General features: G+C 35.4%; 1 protein-coding gene across 2 annotated transcripts; it reads left to right on the top strand.

Annotated features, from left to right (window-relative positions):
- Positions 1 to 12: 12 nt before the first annotated feature.
- On the top strand, positions 13 to 14,926 carry chka (choline kinase alpha). Of its 2 annotated transcripts, XM_042775256.1 has the most exons (12): positions 14 to 466; positions 1,066 to 1,174; positions 4,245 to 4,298; positions 8,406 to 8,519; positions 8,758 to 8,891; positions 9,677 to 9,781; positions 10,040 to 10,098; positions 10,205 to 10,292; positions 11,840 to 11,948; positions 12,042 to 12,148; positions 12,442 to 12,523; positions 13,035 to 14,926. In XM_042775256.1, exons 1-12 carry the CDS (start codon positions 231 to 233, stop codon positions 13,092 to 13,094), a joined length of 1,257 nt encoding a protein of 418 aa, XP_042631190.1. In that variant the 5' UTR covers positions 14 to 230; the 3' UTR covers positions 13,095 to 14,926. The 2 variants fall into 2 exon arrangements, with proteins under 2 accessions (XP_042631191.1, XP_042631190.1); XM_042775257.1 differs by lacking the exon at positions 4,245 to 4,298 and having other exon boundaries at positions 13 to 466.
- Positions 14,927 to 21,163: the final 6,237 nt, after the last annotated feature.

The following is a 21,163-nucleotide window of genomic DNA, read 5'->3' as shown; positions in this document are numbered from 1 at the left end:
GGGTGACGTGAGGTCAAACCCACTCGACTTCAACATACTGCGCACGAACAAATGCGTCTAAAGCAGTGTGTTCTTTACCATAGTGCGTACGGTTATACGGCGTCAGTTAGCCCCATTAAATCTGCGTTTAAAACATCTGACAAATATTAAGCTGCATAGAGAGCCTGTGACCTAATTCATTGCCTGCAAATTTTGATTATTTACGTTTATACCAGTAACCAACAACAAAAATGAAGACTAAATTCATCAATGGCGTGTCTTCCTCGCCTACAATGTCTCTGGGTTTATTGGTAGACGAGAATGTTCTCGAAGTCCAGCCAGACATTGAGAATGACTGCAAAGACATTATTCGACCGGATGAGCCCGACCACCAGACAAAGCACAAGGCGTATCTGTGGTGTAAAGAATTTCTTCACGGAGCCTGGAAATCCATAGATGAGGATGATTTCCAAATCTCTATTATCAGGTATTCTGGTTTGCTAAGTGACTAGGAATGTAAATAACTAACATGACTGTTTTTACTTGTGTCAGAGACGTTAGCATTAAAGTAACGTTACTCGGAAATAGGCGACACACTCACCCCCAAAAAACGCGTGACGTTTCCTTTCATAAGATGATTTTGTACTGTAAGGTTTGCTTTCTTTGGTCATGAGATAATAGCAGATTGGGCAATACTACAGTAATGTGCCTCATTTTTCCATGAACTGGCTGGGTCTCAAAACCTAGTGAGCTCAGCTGCCTACATAGAGCACTTCCTGAGTAGTATACAGTATAAATTAAAATGCAGGGACTGTGTCACAAAGCCTAGTCATGTGCATTAAACAGCATTTTGGAAAATGGAAACTAGAATGCAAAAAGTGGTGTCTCAAAACGTAGTGAGCGTTTTGTGTTTCATAGATGTGTGCAGAATTTTTAGGTATCAGTTTTGGTGCAGAAATTAATGTCAAAACGCTTCCTGTTGGGAGTGTTATTCTTAGTGGTGTTGTCTGGATGTAAATAATGATGTATCCTGATTCATTGTAAGAATGCCGTTATTTTCTTTTCTAACATATATTTCGCTTCTAGGGGAGGCCTCAGCAACAAACTGTTCCTCTGCGCTTTGCCAGAGAAGCAACCAAGCATTGGAGATGAACCACGAAACGTGCTCCTTCGCCTGTATGGACAAATTCTGCAGGTGTGTTTTTTTTTTTTTACTTGGTGAAATGTTAAAGTTTGAATTAATTTCCATATTGCATAGTCAGGTCTAATAATATGCAAAGTAGTAGGCCTATGTATTAGCATTCTTGTTTTGTAATTTTAGTATTTTAAAAAATATTATCAACTTGATGCTTAGTAAGATCCGCATCTATGCTTTAACCATTTCAACCCCAAATTTTACACAATATACATTAACTTTTAAGATGTATATGTCAGGTTTTTGTGTTATTTTCCTGTAGTAAGCTGGGAAGTATACATACATGCATAAATACATACATACAGGACATGATTGCCAAATGTTATATCTTTCCATTTAGTCTGAAACTAGGTATTGTGTATCTGGGATAATTTGGATGGCAGTAATTTCAGTTTAAACCGTTAAAACAATTAAGCAGTTTATTAATTTGTGCGTTAAACTAACCAAAAATAACTTGTAAACATGGTTTTACACAATTAGTGACTGTTGTGAGATATTCATACCTAATTTCATTTGGCAGAATGGGTATTAAATCGCTCGTCAAACAGAGATTTTGTATTTGTGTGTGTTCCCTCTAAATTTAAAGAGGCAGTTTTTATTGGGTGATGTACCTCCATCGCTGTACTTGCGTGTCTTCTTTGCCGTAGGCTTGCCAAAGGAGCGTGCCTTGAGCACTCTTGTTTCCAGGTGATCCCAACATAGCACTCACGGTACAGTATGCGATCCCTGAAGCCACAGCATTGTCTTCAAGTTTATGCGCATCTCAGTCTTTAAAATCTTTGAGAACTACGCTCACAATGTGCTCTGTCTTAAGTATTTTCTGCCTCTGTCTGCTTTTTTCAACTCTTTATTACTCCTTTGAAAAATATATAGATGCTGTTTACATTACCAAAGGAGTTGCGGCAGTGTATTATAAGGGATTTTGGTGGCATTCCACTTTTTAATAGAGTAATGCTTTAGATTAGGAAAACATATTCAGTATTACCTGACAGTTTTTCCTTCAGTGAACTCATAATTTGATTCTTATTGATAGTAAGGTAGTTGTTGTAGTAGTTATGTTTAGGTATAGAGTAGGATTAAAGGGATACTCCACCCCAAAATGAAAATTTTATCATTAATCACTTACCCCCATGTCATTCCAAACCCGTAAAAGCTTTGTTTGTCTTCGGAACATTTTGAATGAAAACCGGGAGGCCTGTGACTGTCCCATAGACTGCCAAGTAAATAACAGTGTCAAGGTCCATAAAAGGTATGAAAGTCGTCGTCAGAATACTCCATCTGCCATCAGACGTGCAATCTGGGTTATATGAAGTGACGGCAACACTCTTTGTAATCGAAGAAAACAAAAATAATGACTTTATTTAACAATTCCTTTGTAAACGGTCTCTCCTGTATCTCTTCATATCACCGTATGCTGTGTATGCTCTTCTGTATCATCTGCACCACAAGGATGCGACTGTTTTCTTTCAAATCAAAGCTAAATACACATAGAAACAGTGCATCCTCATGGAGCGGATGATACAGAAGAGCATACACAGCATACAGTGATATGGAGAGATACAGAGCAGACTGTTTACAAAGAAATTGGTGAATAAAGTCATTATTTTTGTGTTCTTCGATTACAAAAAGTGTTCCCGTTGCTTCATATAACACAGATTGTACGTCTGATGGCAGAGTGAGTATTCTTACGACGACTTTCATACCTTTTATGGACCATGACACTGTTATTTACTTGGCAGTCTATGAGACATTCACAGGCCTCCCGGTTTTCATCCAAAATATCTTAAATCGTGTTCCGACGGCGAACGGAGCTTTTACGGGTTTGGAACGACATGGGGGTATGTGATTAATGACAAAATTTTCATTTTGGGGTGGAGTATCCCTTTAAGGGATCTAGAATATGTTCATGCATTAATATGTGTTTTATAAGTATTAATAAACAGCCGATATGATAGTATTATGCATTGAATAATATTCCCTAGAGTTACCTTTAATATTTCTTTTATTATGCCATATCAGTAGCATTTTGATAATAGCTGCATTACTTATAAATGGTGTGCCTTATGATTATTATTTTCTGTTTTTTTTTTTGTTCTTCATATTTTTTATTAAGTAAAATTTAACATATAAAAAATTAATAGCTATATTATACGACAGATAGCTCAATAAATATAAGTAAGCTATAAATGCATGTGAATGAACCCATTACTAAGAAGTGACTGAATGTTCTCTTTGGGCTTTGGTATTTGATTTTTGTAATGATGATTTGCCTTTAATCTCTGGATGTTTTCAATAAGCAGCTGTCACAAAGCTTATGATGTCATACCTGATGAGGTGTCAGTAGGTCCACAGTCCAATCCTCTGAAGTCAGGTGTTTAAATGTGGAAAAGCATTGGTTGAAGTCAAATTAATAATTCCAGAGTGTGTGGACTTTGCTACACAGTGATTCACAAATACATCTTAGAGTTCATTAAGGCATTTTATATGAGTTAACTTTAAAACTGTGCACCAATAGTAACCTGTGTTGATGTTTATTTAACTAGACACACTTTATTGCTGTCACTAGCATTCACATTGCTCTTGTGAGATTTACATAGTGTTTATTACCATGGACACCAAACCCTTTAGATATTTTACTTGTAATGGAGAATAGTGTTGTGTACTAAATATTTGTGCTTGGTCTCAATGGAATTTTATTTTTTTATATAATTGCTGTTATAAAAGAGTTAGATTTTTTTTTCCCGCACCTGTGGTCATGAAAGAACATTTTGGGTCAGCATCCTGTAGAGTCAAACCTTTGCTCTACAGGCCATACATTTCTAACTCTCAAGCCTATCTAACGCTCTATTCTTTTTTTTTTTATCACACAATTTATGCATTTGTTTAATGCAGATTCTTACTGTGCTGCCAAAGACACATTCTCAATAGTTCATAGTGGGTGACTGTCACTGATCAGGAAAATAGCTCTGTCATTTAATGTTGCTGTTTTATGAAGATGGTTAAATTGATCTGTCACATAAACAACACTTTGTACTTATGGATAGTTTTTTGCTTTTTCTCTTATTGCTAGATGTCCTGTAATAAAGGCGATTCCAGACAATCAAACACAGAAAATGACTTTCAAGTAAGTAACATTAGCAAAGTTCTGTTTCTCTATTGTTTTTAATGTAAGCCGAATGTGACTTTATAGAAAGGTTTTATTCCTATCATCTGACTGATGTTTTTAAAGCAAATATAAGGTCAATAAGAGTACAAATTCCTAAAAGCATTATAGTTAAACTGCTGATATTGTATGATTACCTCCCATCCCATCATCCTCAAAGGCCAAGGGACAAGCTATTTGGGTCATCAGAAATGTTTTGTTTGGACCCGTCCCGGTTGTGATTTCAAACTTTTAGGTCAAAATTTTCCATGAGCTCTCAGGTTTATTATTGTTACATTCTTGTATTTTAGTATATTGTCTTTGATGGAAAAATGGATCATTTGGGACCCCTCTTTTTAATGCATCACAAAATAAATTTGTTCATAATTTTTGTCTTGTTTTTTTAGTAAAAATATAAAAGAATTCTTAAAACAGCAAGTTCAAAATTGTATAAGGTAATAGGACTTGTGTTCAGTAAATACATCTTCTGCCAAGTTTCTTTTTCTTACTCCAGCTTTGCCATTTTTTATATTAACGCTTAAAACTTACAAATATTTTCCAATGAGGTAAGAGAAATAATCCAAATATAAATATTTTAAAAAGATTTTTTGAAAAGAAATGCAAATTAAATTTAATGATTTAAAAGTTATGTTATAAAAATTGTATAAAAAAATTAAAAAAAAACTCTGAAACCAATTCTATATTATGCAGTTTTGCTTCTCCAGTAATATTGTCTTGTTTTAACAATATTAAAATATTTTTACTAAAAACAAGACAAAAAAAAAATATTATAATTATATTGTTATTATTATATTATAATTAATTATAAGAAAATTATTGTGTAAAGGTTTATATTCATAGCTATATGGCCCAGAACTGATAACAGCACTGAAAAGCATCCCCTGACACACTTTAAACTTTTCCGAGTTGCATTATTTGCCTGAGAGTCACATAGCAGTGCATCCTATTAGAAGCTTATCCCAGTATTAACCTCGCTGTCTCTGTTCAGCATCAGCTGTCTGGACTCTGCAGACTTTGTTTCTATCTGTTTTGCATGCGTAGTTTTATGTGCATTTATCTTAGGTGCATTTATCCACACAGGGCTGTCAGTAGTGGTTCTGTTGAGATGGACTTCCCCTCCTCACTGGACATTGATAACACCTGCATGTAGATACTACCCTTGTGCTGCTGAGAACTGATCTGCTTCAGTAAGCCTGTGATTATGCCTTGTGTATTAACAGGCACTGGAAAAACCCAAGCAGCTGCTGCTCAGCGGTCACATGACCATTGCTTAGTCAGATAACAGGGTAGGGAGGGAGAGAGAGAGACTGTGTTTTAACCCTGAAAAATGCTGGCTTTGCAGGCAGTATGTGGAGGTTGGAAGGCATGGATCTAATGTAACCGATCGTTGAAGACAGCAGCATTGATGTATATCTATGTGCACTGTTTAGCTGTTTGGTGAAATGAGTAAAAGTGGCATTTAATGGAGTGATTGAAAATGAAATAGATTCAATAATTTCCTCTTTTCACCAAGAAATAAGTTATTTAAATCATGTAGTCATTTAAATATTTGGTTACGTTTGAAGCTCTTTTTAAGTTGTTCTAGGTCAAAGGTGTTCTTAGGAATCTACTGCAGAGTTCAGTGCCAACCCTGATCAAACACACCTTTCTGTAATTATCAAGTGTTGCTTAAGGCATTAATTATTGTTGGTATCGGTGCGTGCGACTAGGGTTGGAGGTGAACTTTGCATGAAGTTAGATCTCTGGGAACAGGATTGGGCACCCGTGTTTATAAGTCACTAGACACTACCACAGATGTATTCAGACACACCTGGTTGTAATTGTCATGTAATCCTAAAGACCTTCATTAATCAGGTGTGTTTGATTAGGGTTGGCACTATAGCTGTGTCCCAAATGACGTACTATACACTATGCACTCATACACCATGTACTTATGTACTCAACAATGTAGTGTATGAATTATATAAGGTTATTTTGTCATTCATAATCGGAGTCTGATAGCCCCTCCCACTTCGCTACGTAATTAAAGCGACAGTTCAGTGCATAAAGTGTCCAACATTCCACACTTTGTTTTTTTGGTTATTTAAGTGCATCACCCCGGTGTTTAAAGTGAACTTTTTCATTTGGGAATTTTCAGTGTGAACGCACCACTCACGCTATTTATACTAAAAAATGTCATAGAATAGTGCATAAGTACGCGATTTGGGATGCATGTTCTGCTGAACAGTTGCCCTTAGGGCCAAAGTTGAATTGTCTTAAAGCACATTAAATTGTTTTTAGGAAACCTGTCTGAAACCAGTTTCTTTAGGCATATGTGTTATTTTCATAGAAGAATGCTGTCTGTTAAATAATTTAACTCACTGGGCAGCAGACCAAACTTAAAGTGCTGGACATTTCAGAACAAATTTGAATATAGGAGCCTGAGTAGTTGTCACATACTATGTTACATATTTTGAAAAAAAAATTAGAAAACTCTGATTCTTCCGATACGTTTCTATTTCTAAGGCAAGCCAGTGATGGTGTTTTGAGGAAGTTTAATTTCCTTCCAGGTTTTTCCATAAGAATTATCCTCCAATGGGAAGGCCATAGTGTCCTGTTTAATTTCTGAGAGAAACGGATGTTTTTTGCCCTGCAGTCAGCTGATATTCCCTCAGCAGGTTTGTTGCGCAATTGTGTGCCCTTCTTGCATAATGTCAAACATTGGGATGAAATGAGCTCCGTGCTTTTACCTGACCTCATTAAATTGAGCAGTAGTGAGATAAAAGAGTCAAAACCAATGCACTATATACCTTTGATTATTAGTATTTAGCAAAAGATTTTCCGTTGTTTAAATATGACACTAAATTGTAAAAGAACTGTGTTCTTAAAGGGGTAGTTGCCACAAAATTTTAAATTAAGTCATAATTTGTTTGCCCTAATGTTTCTCCACATGTTGGCTTCCTTTCATAAGTGGAACACAAAAACATAAATCTTGATTAATGTAATTAATTAATTGAAAATATCAAACAAAGACAAGAAATTTAAATATTTGAGTCTGATCTTTTCAAAGAATCAACTGATCCAGTTCATGAATCACACTGATCTGGTTCCTGCAGCGTTTAAGTGCTACTGTAGAATAAGTTGTTCAGCGAATAACAACTTAAATTTTGGTCTGTTCCTCACACAAAGTTATTGCATGACTTTTATTTTTTCATTTTGGAGATTGGCAGCCCAGTTCTTAATCACTTTCATTATATTGAAAAGAGTTGCCACGATACTCACCAGGGAACATAGGAGTTCTTCATTTTTGGTTTTGCCTTTTTTTTTTTTTTTGACTTTGTGTGCTTTACGTTTACCATATTGGTATGCCTGTTTGTGATCAAAACTTTTGTCATGAGTCATGACAAATGTCGTTCAGGTTAATGTTAAAGGAATTCTTTTACATTTGAATCATTCATGCTTGCAACATTAGTCCTACCATGTTTGGATTCCTAAGGCAATAGTTCAAAGTACAGCACTCAATGACTGATACATGGTAAATATATAATCTCTTTGCCACCAATCTCTTTTAGATGATCTCTAATAGGAAGGAATGAGTAAAAGCAGAACTATAGTGTGTTTATGAAAAACTGAGATATCTTACACAAGTACTTCCCCCACATAGGAAGGGAGCTCTTTTGGTTCTGTGTATTAAAACTTGGCACAGCCTTGTCCAAAAACAGGCTTAATGTCATTGCTAGTTAAGCAGCCACAATTAATGACTGGGATGTTTGGCAAGTTCTGCCTCACTCAGCACAATTGCCTCTCTTGTTTTTTTCTCATTTAACTCACTTTGCTCCAGCACTGGCATTGAATTTGCTTCTGCCCATAACCACTGCTACAAAATGGCTGGCTTGTAGATTGAATTGATTTCAGTGCAAAATTAATTTTCTTTTTTAGCATCCCCATTTTGAACTAAGGAACTGAAGATCCAATCAGACTAAACTCAGCAGGGTTTCATTGCAGACTGTGTAGTTTGTTGACCGATCTTGGCAGTTGATATAACTTGTTGAGTGTCTAAACTGTATCCATATGTTTTTGTATTTACAGGGAGCTGATGCCATGGTACTGGAGAGTGTGATGTTTGCCATCCTGGCCGAGAGGGAGCTTGGGCCCAAACTCTATGGCATTTTTCCACAGGGGAGACTGGAACAGTTTGTCCCTGTGAGTCTTAAAGTTTCCTGCTATGATGATTGAGAAGACAATCTGAATGTGTTTTGACATTAATCCTTATGAATCCCTTTCTTGCAAATTGCAAGAAAAATCCATGGCTCTGAATCATTTTCCTTGATTTTAAATACACAGAAACTTAAAACTGTGATGCAAATGATTGTTTTAGTAATGTAATTGTTTCTGTTTTAGTTCTAAAAACACAAACTGAAAGTTCACTGTTTGTCTGCAGAGTCGAAAACTGTCCACAGATGAGCTGAGTGTTCCTGGTATATTTGCTGAGATTGCTGAAAAGATCGCCAGATTTCATGGAATGAGAATGCCCTTCAACAAGGAGCCAAAGTGGCTGTTTGGCACCATGGAAAAGTGCGTGATCATAAAACATCTGTTGAATTATCACTTGTCCTGTACTGAAAACCCTTTACCTAATTTGGCTGTTCTGGTCAAAAATGACTGGCCTTTTTTAAAAATTGCTTGTAAATTGTTATGCTATATAAGCACCAAATCATGGATTCAGTCTTTTTTTATTATTATTAACTAATTTTCTTTCGATTAGAACAGGTTTGAATTTCTTTTTTGGAACTTGTTGATTTTAGGACTCATTGATATGAGCTTATGAACCTGTTTTTGAGTGAATATTTTGTAGACTGGTCATTTTTGACCACAGCAAGTGTAACAAGGTGGGGGAAAGTTCCAAAAAAGAAAAAAAAATATCGAATTATTTTTGGGAAGCCGTGGGAGCAAAGTCAGTAGGTTTTAGTCCTATGCGATAATATTAACTAGCATTTTCAGGAAAAAAGAAAAAATGGCTAGAACCCAATATGAGGGTTAAGTAAAGACTGTCTAGTTTGTTTAAAATTTAAGAAATGTTCACAAGATTGAGCTTTTCTGGTGAAATTCAGTCTACATGTCAACAGTATAAAAATAAAAACACGATTTATGTAAACCCAGTTCCCTGGAAGAAAAAGTTGTACTGTTTTCTGTTTCATGTCTTCTGGAAAACCCCATAGTCTTTAATATCTCCACTGGGACCTAAATATAGATTACCAACATTTATCATCTCATACTACTATATGATTTCTCCCTTTAGCTTTCTCAATTGCTAAAAATAGAAGACTTACTGTCTGTATTTGCCTGTTTCTACTGCACAGGTACATGGATCAAGTGCTTCAGCTCACCTTCACCAGGGAACACCATCTACGAAATTTCTCCCGCCTTTTGAGCTACAACTTGCCTCAAGAGATGGACAGTCTAAAGTAAGAGCTTTATTATCTTGATTATTCCACACAGCTGGGATATCACTTCTGTTTAAGGGGAATTGTCTTCTCGTCATGCATTTCCAGCATGGTTTCATTGATCTGCTTTATCAGAACCCCTGGAAACTGTTCACACTTTAAGAGATTAGAGAGTGACTGATAGCAAGCTAATGTATTGACAAATACAAAAGGTGTTTGGTGAATGTTCATTATTGACATCTTTCGTATGTTTACTTAAATGGCTGTTTGTGTACACAGGTGTCTACTTGAATCTACTCCCTCTCCTGTTGTTTTCTGCCACAATGACTTGCAAGAAGGTTAGACATGGATTTACTGTGACTGTCTGTATTTCATTATTTTTTCTAACAAAGGTCCACCATTGCTTAATCAAACGTTTTAAAAGTACTGCCTTGTTTTAAACAGGAAACATCTTGCTCCTGAGTGGCCGTGAGAACACAGACAGACAGAGGCTCATGTTGATTGACTTTGAATACAGCAGCTACAGCTACAGGTCTGTTATATTCATAGTCACATTCATTCCACACGTATCCTCACATGCTCTAGCAGAAAAAGCATATGCAGCTAAATTCCAAGAAAACAGCCTGGTTTGGTTAACGACCAGATGTTTGAAGGGAATTAAGTTTTGATCTTTTACCTCCCACATCTTTGGAGCTGAATTAAAGAACTGTCTCTTTCTCTTTGTTATTCAAGGCCACTTAGTTGTTTCTGATAAGTTTGGGTGCCCCATTTCTAAGAAAGGACCTCTAGGCGTTGGGGTTTGGCATTGTTCCCACACTGTTGCTAGGGTATTCTTGCACGTGCTCAAACACAGGTCTAACAGAGGATCCTCAGGCAAATAAGCTCCGGACTGTAACACGTTCTTTGAGGAGCCTGGTTTTGTTATAAGAAGGTCCTGTATTGGCAAGATCACTGTTTTAGTGGTGGCACTGGCCAACAAGGGTCAAGGCATGCTTTGTTTGTTTTCCCATACTGCCATCCAGTGTAGTCTCCCAGGGCGTAAGTGACCCTTGTTTAGGTCCATTGACAGTGCTTGTCCAGCAAAGCGGTAGGAAATGAAGCCAGGTTTCCAAGCCACAGAGATGTGTGCTTTGTTCAGTTTCCACAGCAGCTGTGAGCCTCTTCACAGAGAGTCTTTTTACAAATTGATCTCTTTCAGTTTGCGTAAATTAAGAGTCATGTTTTCTCTCTTTTTTTTTTGTGGTTTGGCTCAAAACTGGAAAAACCTAGTGACCTGGCTCACAATATAATTTCAATCGTGGCAACACTTGGAAGTTGTTTTAGCATAGTATTAGATATGACAATATTAGTATATTTTGGTCTTAGTGGACTAAATCTGCTACTGCAGAGCAAGTATGGATTTGCTACTGCCAATTGATATACAGAGCCACTGTAAGGTATGTAAGTTATGTTGCTGCTGCATTATTAGGCATACATAAATCATGTAGCAGATTTAGACAGGTGGAGCTAGGGGAGGTTGAGGGTATAAGACAAACTCTGATTGCACACTGCAGGACCAACTTACAGCGAATGTTGAGAAAGCAATCAGGGCTTGTGCCATGTAATATGCGACTACATTGCTATCTAGTGTAGAGTTTCTAGAGATTCATGACAGACTAGAAATGTATAATCTTCCCAAACAGCAATAGGACAATTTCAGTTAATGCTGCACTTCAGTTCAAAATATTTTAGACTAGGAATTTTAAAAATGGAATTTTAAATATTATTTTGGGCAAAGTTGTGCAAAGTCAGAATACCAGTGTTTGGCATTTGTAGTAAGTAATAAATTTTTATTTTTATATAAATATAAAAAAAGTACACATTATTTGAAGCCCATCAGAATGGATTTATTCATTATTTATTGAAGCTGATCTGAACAGCTTCCAAATGTTATAATATTCTCATGAATGTGGGAGTCAATCAAACAAAACCTCATCCACAATTACCAATGATTTCTAAATGATCAAGACACATTATGCATTATTATCACATTAACAAATGTTGTTGATGGGGTGCTGATCTCCTTTCTTTCTCCCACAGAGGATTTGACATTGGAAATTTCTTCTGTGAGTGGACTTATGACTATACCTACGACAAGTTTCCATTTTTCATCACGAACACCAAAAACTACCCCACCAAATCACAGCAGGTTTATATTTTTTTGTCTTTTTTTTGGTACTTTTGTCTCCTCTTAAATCTATTAACCAGAAAAATTACATTTCATTTCATTTTGTTTTCTCAGATGCATTTCTTTCAGTGTTACCTGTTGGAATCTCATGCTGGTTTTGAAAACTTGAGTGAGGAGGACCAGCTGAAACTCAAAGAGGATATGCTAGTGGAGGTTAACAGGTGATATACTTACCTCGGATCTATCTTAGGCAGTTTTACACACATTTTGCCATCAAATTGTAATTTTATAAATGATTATGTAACATTTTCTTGAGCTTGTTGATTTCGAAATGGGGCCCATACAATCAAAACAAAGAAAAATAATGAGGCTATCCGTCTTGGGTCTGGTACTCTACTACTGTAATGGATATAAAAAGACATTTGGACCAAGTCCTGCAGTGATTCACATTTCCAGAAACTTCCCAAACGTTCTTTCCATCTGTGCTTTGTGAACTCAGTGCTCTCTCATTTAGGTTTGCGCTGGCCTCCCATTTCTTCTGGGGATTGTGGTCCATAATCCAGGCCAAAATATCAACTATTGAATTTGGGTACATGGTGAGTTATCGCAAGAAAACTGTCAAATCTTTGTGTGTGCAGTGAGTTATTGCTAATGTTGAGTTATTACTGAGTTATTCCATTGTACACAGTGCAGCTCTTAGGTAAGGCAAGAATTTTATCAACGGCAATCAGATACGTAAAGATATGGTGCTGACTCACAACCCTTTGGACAGTACACAAGTACTTGTGAGGTCAGGGTAACATGACTGTAAACCTACTGAATGTGTGCCACATTAATGTTTCTGATGAAAATTTTTTAATTTGTGTTCTTGAATTGTTTAAATGAAGTTTGAAATTGAAAACAATGAATAATCTACAGTGAGTGTCTTAAATAACAATCTTAGAAAAATGAAAACGTGGGTGAAAAAGATACTTCTCATAACACAAAAGGACAGTGACACCCAAGATAGTCAAAATAATATGCATATACCTTGTAGAACTGATCTATTATTAATGTATATCATTCATTATATATAATTCTTTAATAAATTTTTCTTATTCTTTATAGGAGTATGCCATGGCCAGATTTGATGCATACTTTGAGCTGAAAAAGAAGCTCATGGTATAAAGGAAACATGTATAAATTCCCAACTGACAGAAGGAAGAGAGAACAACTGCTCCTATGGTGTCAAGAAAAGAGAGGGAGCAAATTTTGAATGTTCTTGAAAGAGGATGCATCTGTAATTCAACCGTGCTGCATGGACCAAAATCAATGCAACGTATATATTTAAAATGTGCATTGAGTGTCCACATATGCTGCTTCTCAGTGTTTACAAGTTTAAGCTTCTCACATTTAACACACCAGCCTGAGCTTCTTGACAGTTGGATAATAACGTGAATAATGAGGTCACGTGCCAAAAAAAAGATAAAAATAGATTTATAGGTCAGAGCTTAGGAGCGCAATATATTTTATTCAACTGCAGTTTGATTCACAAGTCACAGAATGGTGTGGCAGAAAGTTCTTCAAACTAATTTAAACCTGGTGGTGTTTCTTATAGCCTAGTCATCTGCTGTAATGTTATTTATATAACCGGTGATAGAAGATGGCTGTGAAAGAGTAAGGTTCAAAAACTGGACCTGTTACCAGAAATTGGTACCGTGGACCAAACTGTGTTGCCACTGTGGTTCTGATGATTCAGTATTGTGTTTCCAAGTTCTCAGTTTCCATTTTATGCCACCTTTTTTTGGGGGGTGGGGGTATCCTTTTTACTGGATGATTTACCTCTTTTCTACTTCTAGTAGATCATGTCTTATTTGATTTTCTAGTAGATCCGCATGATGTGAAGTGATGATGTGAATACAAGTGGGACTGCACCATCTGCGTGCTGCTTAGGAGAGAGATGATATAAAATATCTATCTTAACAGTGGAAAACTTTATGGTGTTGACCATAGTGATATCATTCACCTCTTGTTAGAGGTGCTTGTTTATTTTATAAGAATTTGATAAGTATGAGATTACCCGCCTGTATATGATTTGATACTGAATTGATAACTGTTAGATATTAATATAAAAATTTATATCAATCTGTTCCTAAAATAACAGCCTTTTCTTCTGTACAGCAGTTGGTCCAATTGCAATTTCGTAGTGAATGTTTATTCTCTACATTATATTTATGCTATACAATTGTTTTACAAATGAACAATATTTACTTAATGCATTTAGTTTTGCAGGTAAAAGTAATGTTTATTTTTTTCATATGTTTTAAATGTAGGGAAATAGTGATACAATTGTGTTTTTTTGCTAACAGTAATGTCAAAGGCACTTTCTGAAACAGTTCTGTGAAAAAATGTTTAGTACTCGTAAATGTAACTTAACTATTATTTTTCTGTAATGGAAGATGTATATTTCTTAATAAGAAAGTGTTATGTGTCTTTACTGAAATAATGTAAGTGGATCTCTTGGCCCCCTTTTTTTTACTGTACTATACTGGTGATCAATTTATGTCTGTTCCATACCACACATCATCACACATATATTGAAATATATATATATATATATATATATATATATATATATATATACACACACATACATATAACTGGTCTCTATGAATATCGATTTTTGGAACATTAGTAAACGGAAAGGAAAAGTGAAAGAATAATGTTGAATGTAAAACAAAAAACAAAAGAATAATTGAATATAATTCCTTTGTATATTAAAGTCAGTTGTCTAAACCAGCTTTACTAACTTAACCATCTGTTAACATCAATATAAAGCATCTGATGCTTGTTCTCTATAAACACATTAAACATAAATATATAAAAAATGAGGAATAGAAAAAGAAACCTGATTAACACTTCTCCTTATAAAAGACTTATGAAACCAATTCAAAAGAATTCAACATTTTGTAATGTATTAATTCATGCTTTGCATTTGTGAATAAAGGGTTGCAAGATTATTTTGTCTCAATATGTCCTTTTCTTTTTTCTTTTTCAGTAAGTTCAGTCCATGTCAAAAAAGTTTAAACTAGAATCCAAATTTATGATGCCAGGTTTATGATCATGTTACAAATCTTAATTCAGTGATGATAATTATAAATGTGAAAATTAGTTTTTGGCATGTAAATCATAAAGCAGATTCAGGCAAGCTGTCAGTGTTTTCTAAAAGTAATGACTGAAAATGAGTTGTAACATACAAAATGGCAGCACTTTTCTAGAAGATTCTCTGCAGAGATTAACACTGCCAGTCCTTTGAAACTCTTGCACTTCAATAGGTGTTGCCCTACAGTCAGAAAGATAAAATCACAGGATTAGAATTCAGTTCCATTTTTGAAGAGTGACTGTAAACCTCTGAACCCATGTATCACGTAATAATGAGTAATGCAGTTACGTGTTTTGCCCCATGATTACATCTCTTTCACTCGTCAAACTTCATTGAAATATATCTCAAGTATCAAAGTCCTGAATGAATTCTAATGACAGGAATTTGAAGCCTGACTTTTAACCTGTTTGACTGGTACACATGCAAATGCATAATACAGAAATGGTGACACGAAACAAAGGGCAATGTGAAGGACAGGAAATGTTTTGTTTCCAAAACTGGTCTGTAGGGTACACTGTGTACAGTTGGAACAAAGGGAAAAGTTGAAACACCTTAAATAAGGTTTTCGCATCCTCCCCTATAAAAGTTCAAGGACGTATGATTCGAATCTGAAAATATAGAACAAAATCTATTTTTAGGGTTAAGAATTTCATTTAACCATTTCCTTTTCACACTAAAAAACGTTTTGTCCTTTCATGACTGTAAAACGGAACACTGTCTGATATGCTGTAAGTTGTTGCTGTCGGTAAAAACACTTCCTAATAACTATACGTAGGCTAATCTTTTGCATGCAGTTATAAAATAATGAGAGTGGATTCGTGAGTGTCGTGCGATTAAGGTGTCCCTGAGCAACTGAGTTTTTTTTATTTTTTTTTTATTGTATTTTATTATTATTATTTTGTGTGGGAGGAGGGAGGTTTTTGGCTCTTCTATTTGTCTCTCTAACAGATGCCAAAGTGAAAGGTCTGGCTGTGTTCAGCAGGGTAAAGATAAAGGAAGCAGGACAGGCACACACACACACACACACACACACACACACACACACACACACACAACGTTTGTTAACGTTGTTTTTGAACCGTTGTCTTGCTGCGTTTTCAGCCTTTTGCGTGTTTTTAAGACCCAAGTTAAGCTTTTTGTTGTTTACAAGATGTTTTGACTTTTGCTGGTTAACAATGTAGTGCTTACGTTTAGGATAGGCAAATGTTACGATCTAATTTATGTGTTATTATAGTAAAATAATAGTTTTTTGTGTTGCACTTCCTTTACTTGTCTATGGCAGTGTTGTAGAGCTCATTACATAAATCCATTCCACAGCTTTATGTTCAGGTAGCCTAATAATAATAATAATAATAATAATAATAATAATAATAATAAATAAAACAGATATGCCCTTATTTCAGAAGTTGACAGATTCGGCCAATCAGATTAGAGCTTGCTAGATCAAACAAGTACTTTCCAGCTTGTGTGGGATATGCATCAGCATCAGTGAATTGACTGTGGATGGTCATTGAATGTGTTATCTGAGGACAAGAATAGCTATAGCCTATTCACTGCAAGATAATCACTTGAGTTTCACATCTTGGGTTTACTGAGTTAAGTTTCCACTTCACAGGTTTTTGGGATTGTGTAATGTTGTGTGACAGAGAATGGAATCTGACATGCTGAAAAACAGAATTCCTGTTCCCACCTAGTTTGGATTTCGTGCAGTTTGAAGCCTGTTGGTCTTTAAAGAATGTTTCTTGATATCTGAATGCCTCAGATCGTCTGAGATCTTTTTAATCTGCCCAGTAAAAATCAGCTTGTTTGTTTATGCTTTGTTTTACTACTATTTAAGATATAAAGAGAGAAATCTTTGAGAACAAATAATAAAATAAAATGCATGTTCAGCCTCTGTTTGATTTTCTTTAAATTTCACTTTTAGTCACTATTTCAGTTTTAGGTCATGGCATCCTTATTTAGTTACTGTCCAAAGGTCTGTTTGTATTTGTGAAGAAATAGTTTTTGGAGCACTTTGGAGCACACACACACACACACACACACACACACACACACACACACAAAAGCTATTTTAAAAATTATAGACCAAAGGACTTCTGACATAAAAGTCAGTTTCAATTGGGCTTGCGACAAAGTGACATTAAACACAGAATAGGAACAGACAACAGGCTAATTCTAACTGTTTTTTTTTTTTAAACGTTTATAATTGTTGAGGGGGGTTGTTGTAATGTTTTTTTGTTGAATTAGGTGTTTTCAATATTCAGTTTATTTGTACACGTCAATGTACACAATGTACCAATATATTGGTAGAATGAATGGTACGCCCAATACAATACAATACAAAAACATTAATGTTGTTAATAGATCTATTCGTGCTGTATAATGTACACATATATTTGTAGACACACCCAGTACGTAACACATAGTAACCAATCAACAGATATCAAGTTTTGTAACAACAAAAACAACAATGTCAACAACAATAATTATCTTATCAATAGTGTGAGACTCTCTATTATGCCCTGGGTTGATTCATTAATGTTGCATAAGCAGTGTGTGAGCCAACTATAATGTGTTACTGCAGTAACAGCAGTGGTCTGGAAGAGCTATGGGAGCATTGCTCATGCCATGAGACCCATAAACGCACAGCCTGAAAATATCCTCCACATGCAAAGGCCTACATATCAGGGCAAATCTTGTACTCTGAGCACATACGGAGCCATAAATATAATCAATATACTGTATATACATTTTCAACCCCTACGGAATGTTTTTCAAGTTGGGAGACCTCAGTAATCTTGGGTTTAATTTAATTCCAATTTTTTTTTTACATAAACCATTGTATCTTCATCTGAAACCATTGATTCTTTCTCAAGGGGTTCAGTCAAAATACAAAATGTAAAATAGTTTACTTAAAGGGAAGCAAAAATGAAAATTCTGTCATTTCCTCACCCTCAAGTTGAAGACTTTTTCTTCTTCTGTGGAACATAAAAGGAGATATTTTGAAGAATATTAATAAACATGCAGCTTCGGTGTCAGTTTATTGGAAAAGAATACAATGGCAGTCGATAGGAATCAACATGTTTCCAAATATCTTCTTTTGTGTTTCACAGAAGAAATCTATACATCCCGGGAATGACACAATAATAATGACAGAATTTTCATTTTTGGGTGGACTAGGCCTTAGTGTTATTTTGAGACATTTTTACTTTATTTTAGACTACTATTGAAAGTAATTTAATTATTAATCATAGACTAATTAGTCCTTACAATTTCACAAAACATACAAAATACAATGTGACGTATTTTTTACTTGTTAATAATTGCCAAGTGAAATTGAAAAATAGGTTTTATGTCAAATTACGTGTTTTCTATATTCTGTTTATTTGTACACGTCAGTGTACACAATGTACAAATATAATGGTAGAATGAATGGTACGACCAATACAATACAATACAATACAAAAATGTTAATGTTGTTAATAGATCTATTCGTGCTGTATAATGTACACAAATATTTGTAGACACACCCAGTACGTAACACATAGTAACCCATCAACAGAAATCAAGTTCTGTAACAACAAAAACAACAACAATAGTGCAACACTCTCCATTATGAAGCAAAAGTAACAGGGAAGCAAAAGTAACAGGGTTTATTAAGATTAATGCATCACAAACCATAGTACATGTGGGGCCGTACAGCTCAAAGGGTTATAAGTGATGCACTTACAGTGGAAGCATATGGGACAGAGATAGTCAAAGCTAATTCAAATAAATATGAAAATATGTGTTAGTCATTTTAGCAGTTGTCTAAATAATCTTTTTTAGGTTTTAGGTGGAGGAATTCTAGTTATTATAGCTTCTGTGGCTGGAGTTTGTCCTAAATATTCAATGCTTAATAGTTACATCCCATCCCACTCTGTCAAAAATGAAGCAAAAGCACCAGGGTTTATTAAAATTAGTGCATCAAAAACCATAGTACATGTGCTGTTTTTTTTTTTTTTTATGTACACTGTCATTCAATAGTTTGGGGTCTTAAAAGACATATTGGCTTAACAAGTCTGCACTTATTTGATTGAAAAAACAGTAAAAAACTGTAAAATTATTATAGTTTTAATATATTTACAGTAGGAAATTTACAAAATATCTTCATGGAACATGATCTTTACTTAATATCCTAATGATTTTTGGCATAAAAGAAAAATCAATAATTTTGACCCATACAATGTATTTTTGGCTATTGCTACAAATATACCCCAGCGACTGTTATTGTGATCCAGGGTCACATATTGTGTTTTTAAACAAGAGTGAAGAAAAAAAAGGTATGCATTCCTCCCTTCCGAGGCCCCAGACTTCTCATACTCACCCTTTCGCCCCAAATCCCATCGTGACTTTGATTAACAGACTGTAGGAGGAACAGTTTTCCAAACAGTCTTGAAGAGAGAAGTATAATCCCTGGGAATGGCCTTGAGCAGCGGGGCATAACATCTGTTCAGCCCTGCTCATTATGAGTCAAAGTCGTGATGTTCACCTTAAAGGGATACTCCACCCCAAAATGAAAATTTTGTCATTAATCACTTACCCCCATGTCGTTCCAAACCCGTAAATGCTCTGTTCGTCTTCAGAACACAATTTAAGATATTTTTGAATGAAAACCGGGAGGTCTGTGACTGTCCCATAGACTGCCAAGTAAATAACAGTGTCAAGGTCCATAAAATGTATGAAAGTCGTCGTCAGAATACTGCATCTGCTATCAGACGTGCAATCTGGGTTATATGAATCGACGGGAACACTTTTTGTAAACGAAGAAAACAAAGGAATTGTTGAATAAAGTTGTTATTTTTGTTTTCTTCGCTTACAAAAAGTGTTCCCGTTTCTTCATATAACCCAGATTGCACGTCTGATGGCAGATGGAGTATTCTGACGACGACTTTCATAACTTTTATGGACCTTGACACTGTTATTTACTTGGCAGTCTATGGGACAGTCACAGGCCTCCTGGTTTTCATCCAAAATATGTTAAATTGTGTTCCTAAGACGAATGAAGTGTTTACGGGTTTGGAACGACATGGGGGTAAGTGAATAATGACAAAATTTTCATTTTGGGTGGAGTATCCCTTTAATTCACTATCTACTTGTCTACAAGAAGACTGGACCAGTGGCTCCGCAGTAACTTCAAACAAACAACCTGGAAGCTGGCCAAAGCTAAATAATGTGCCACTGAGACGCTTATCTGTTTAAATGGTAGTGGTGTTCTGTTCTCCTTCCAAATGCTGTTATCCTAGCATCACGCTAATGATGCAGCCTCCTCAAGTGCTGTCTAGCTTTGCATTTTTTGCAGTGAGCCAGTGCTTCAGTGGGCTGGAACTGATGGCTGATGTGTGCAACGTTTGCAGCACAAATCCGTCTGTTAGACATCCTTCATTATAGACACATTCAGTGCGGAGATAGATGAGGGGAAAGAAATGGTATCACATGCTTGTTCTGTTAAATCCAAAATGCTGACAGTTTACTGTCATTTAAATATGTAAAAATGCATTGCAGGCTTGCTGAATCACATTTATATCGAAGTGCTTTTGTGTCTGTATTTCAATTGGTTAAACTCTTCTCGTGATCTAATAGAATTTTGAAGGGGCATTGGTATGAGGATATTATTGAGCCTGTATGAACTCTATAACGTACTCTGAAACAACAACATGACTGACGTTGAAAATGAATGACGTTGAAAGATTAATTATTATTTGTTTTAGGTGTTAGTGTTGTGTTTTCGTTTTTTAGGTTGTTATTTTGTCATTCGAAAACAAAATACAGATGATTTAAATTAGCTTGGTAAACAAGTCAGTAAGGATTAATTCATTACGAATAAACGAATATATATTTACGTGTGTGTGTATACATACATACATACATATACACATATATTGGCATAGATATTTTAACAACAATTCCTAGTAGGCTAAAGTTTTTTTTTTTTTTTTTTTTTTTTTTTTTTTTTTTAAAGTTCATACTTTTAGGTTTTTAAACACCAAAAAGCAGTGGGAGTGAAGTGCATGCCTGAGATTAAATGAGACATGATGTGGTTTGAAAAAAAAAA

This window comes from Cyprinus carpio, chromosome A18 (assembly GCF_018340385.1).
Source record: "Cyprinus carpio isolate SPL01 chromosome A18, ASM1834038v1, whole genome shotgun sequence".
Classification (NCBI taxonomy): domain Eukaryota; kingdom Metazoa; phylum Chordata; class Actinopteri; order Cypriniformes; family Cyprinidae; genus Cyprinus; species Cyprinus carpio.
This window is presented reverse-complemented; position numbering and strand designations above follow the sequence as displayed.

Bases quoted from the DNA above. Each gene is read 5' to 3' on its own strand.
- chka (XM_042775256.1), top strand. From the start codon at position 231: ATGAAGACTAAATTCATCAATGGCGTGTCTTCCTCGCCTACAATGTCT. The intron at 10,099-10,204 runs GTTAGACATGGA...TGTTTTAAACAG, and splicing joins CCACAATGACTTGCAAGAAG to GAAACATCTTGCTCCTGAGT. The intron at 11,949-12,041 runs GTTTATATTTTT...TTGTTTTCTCAG, and splicing joins ACCCCACCAAATCACAGCAG to ATGCATTTCTTTCAGTGTTA.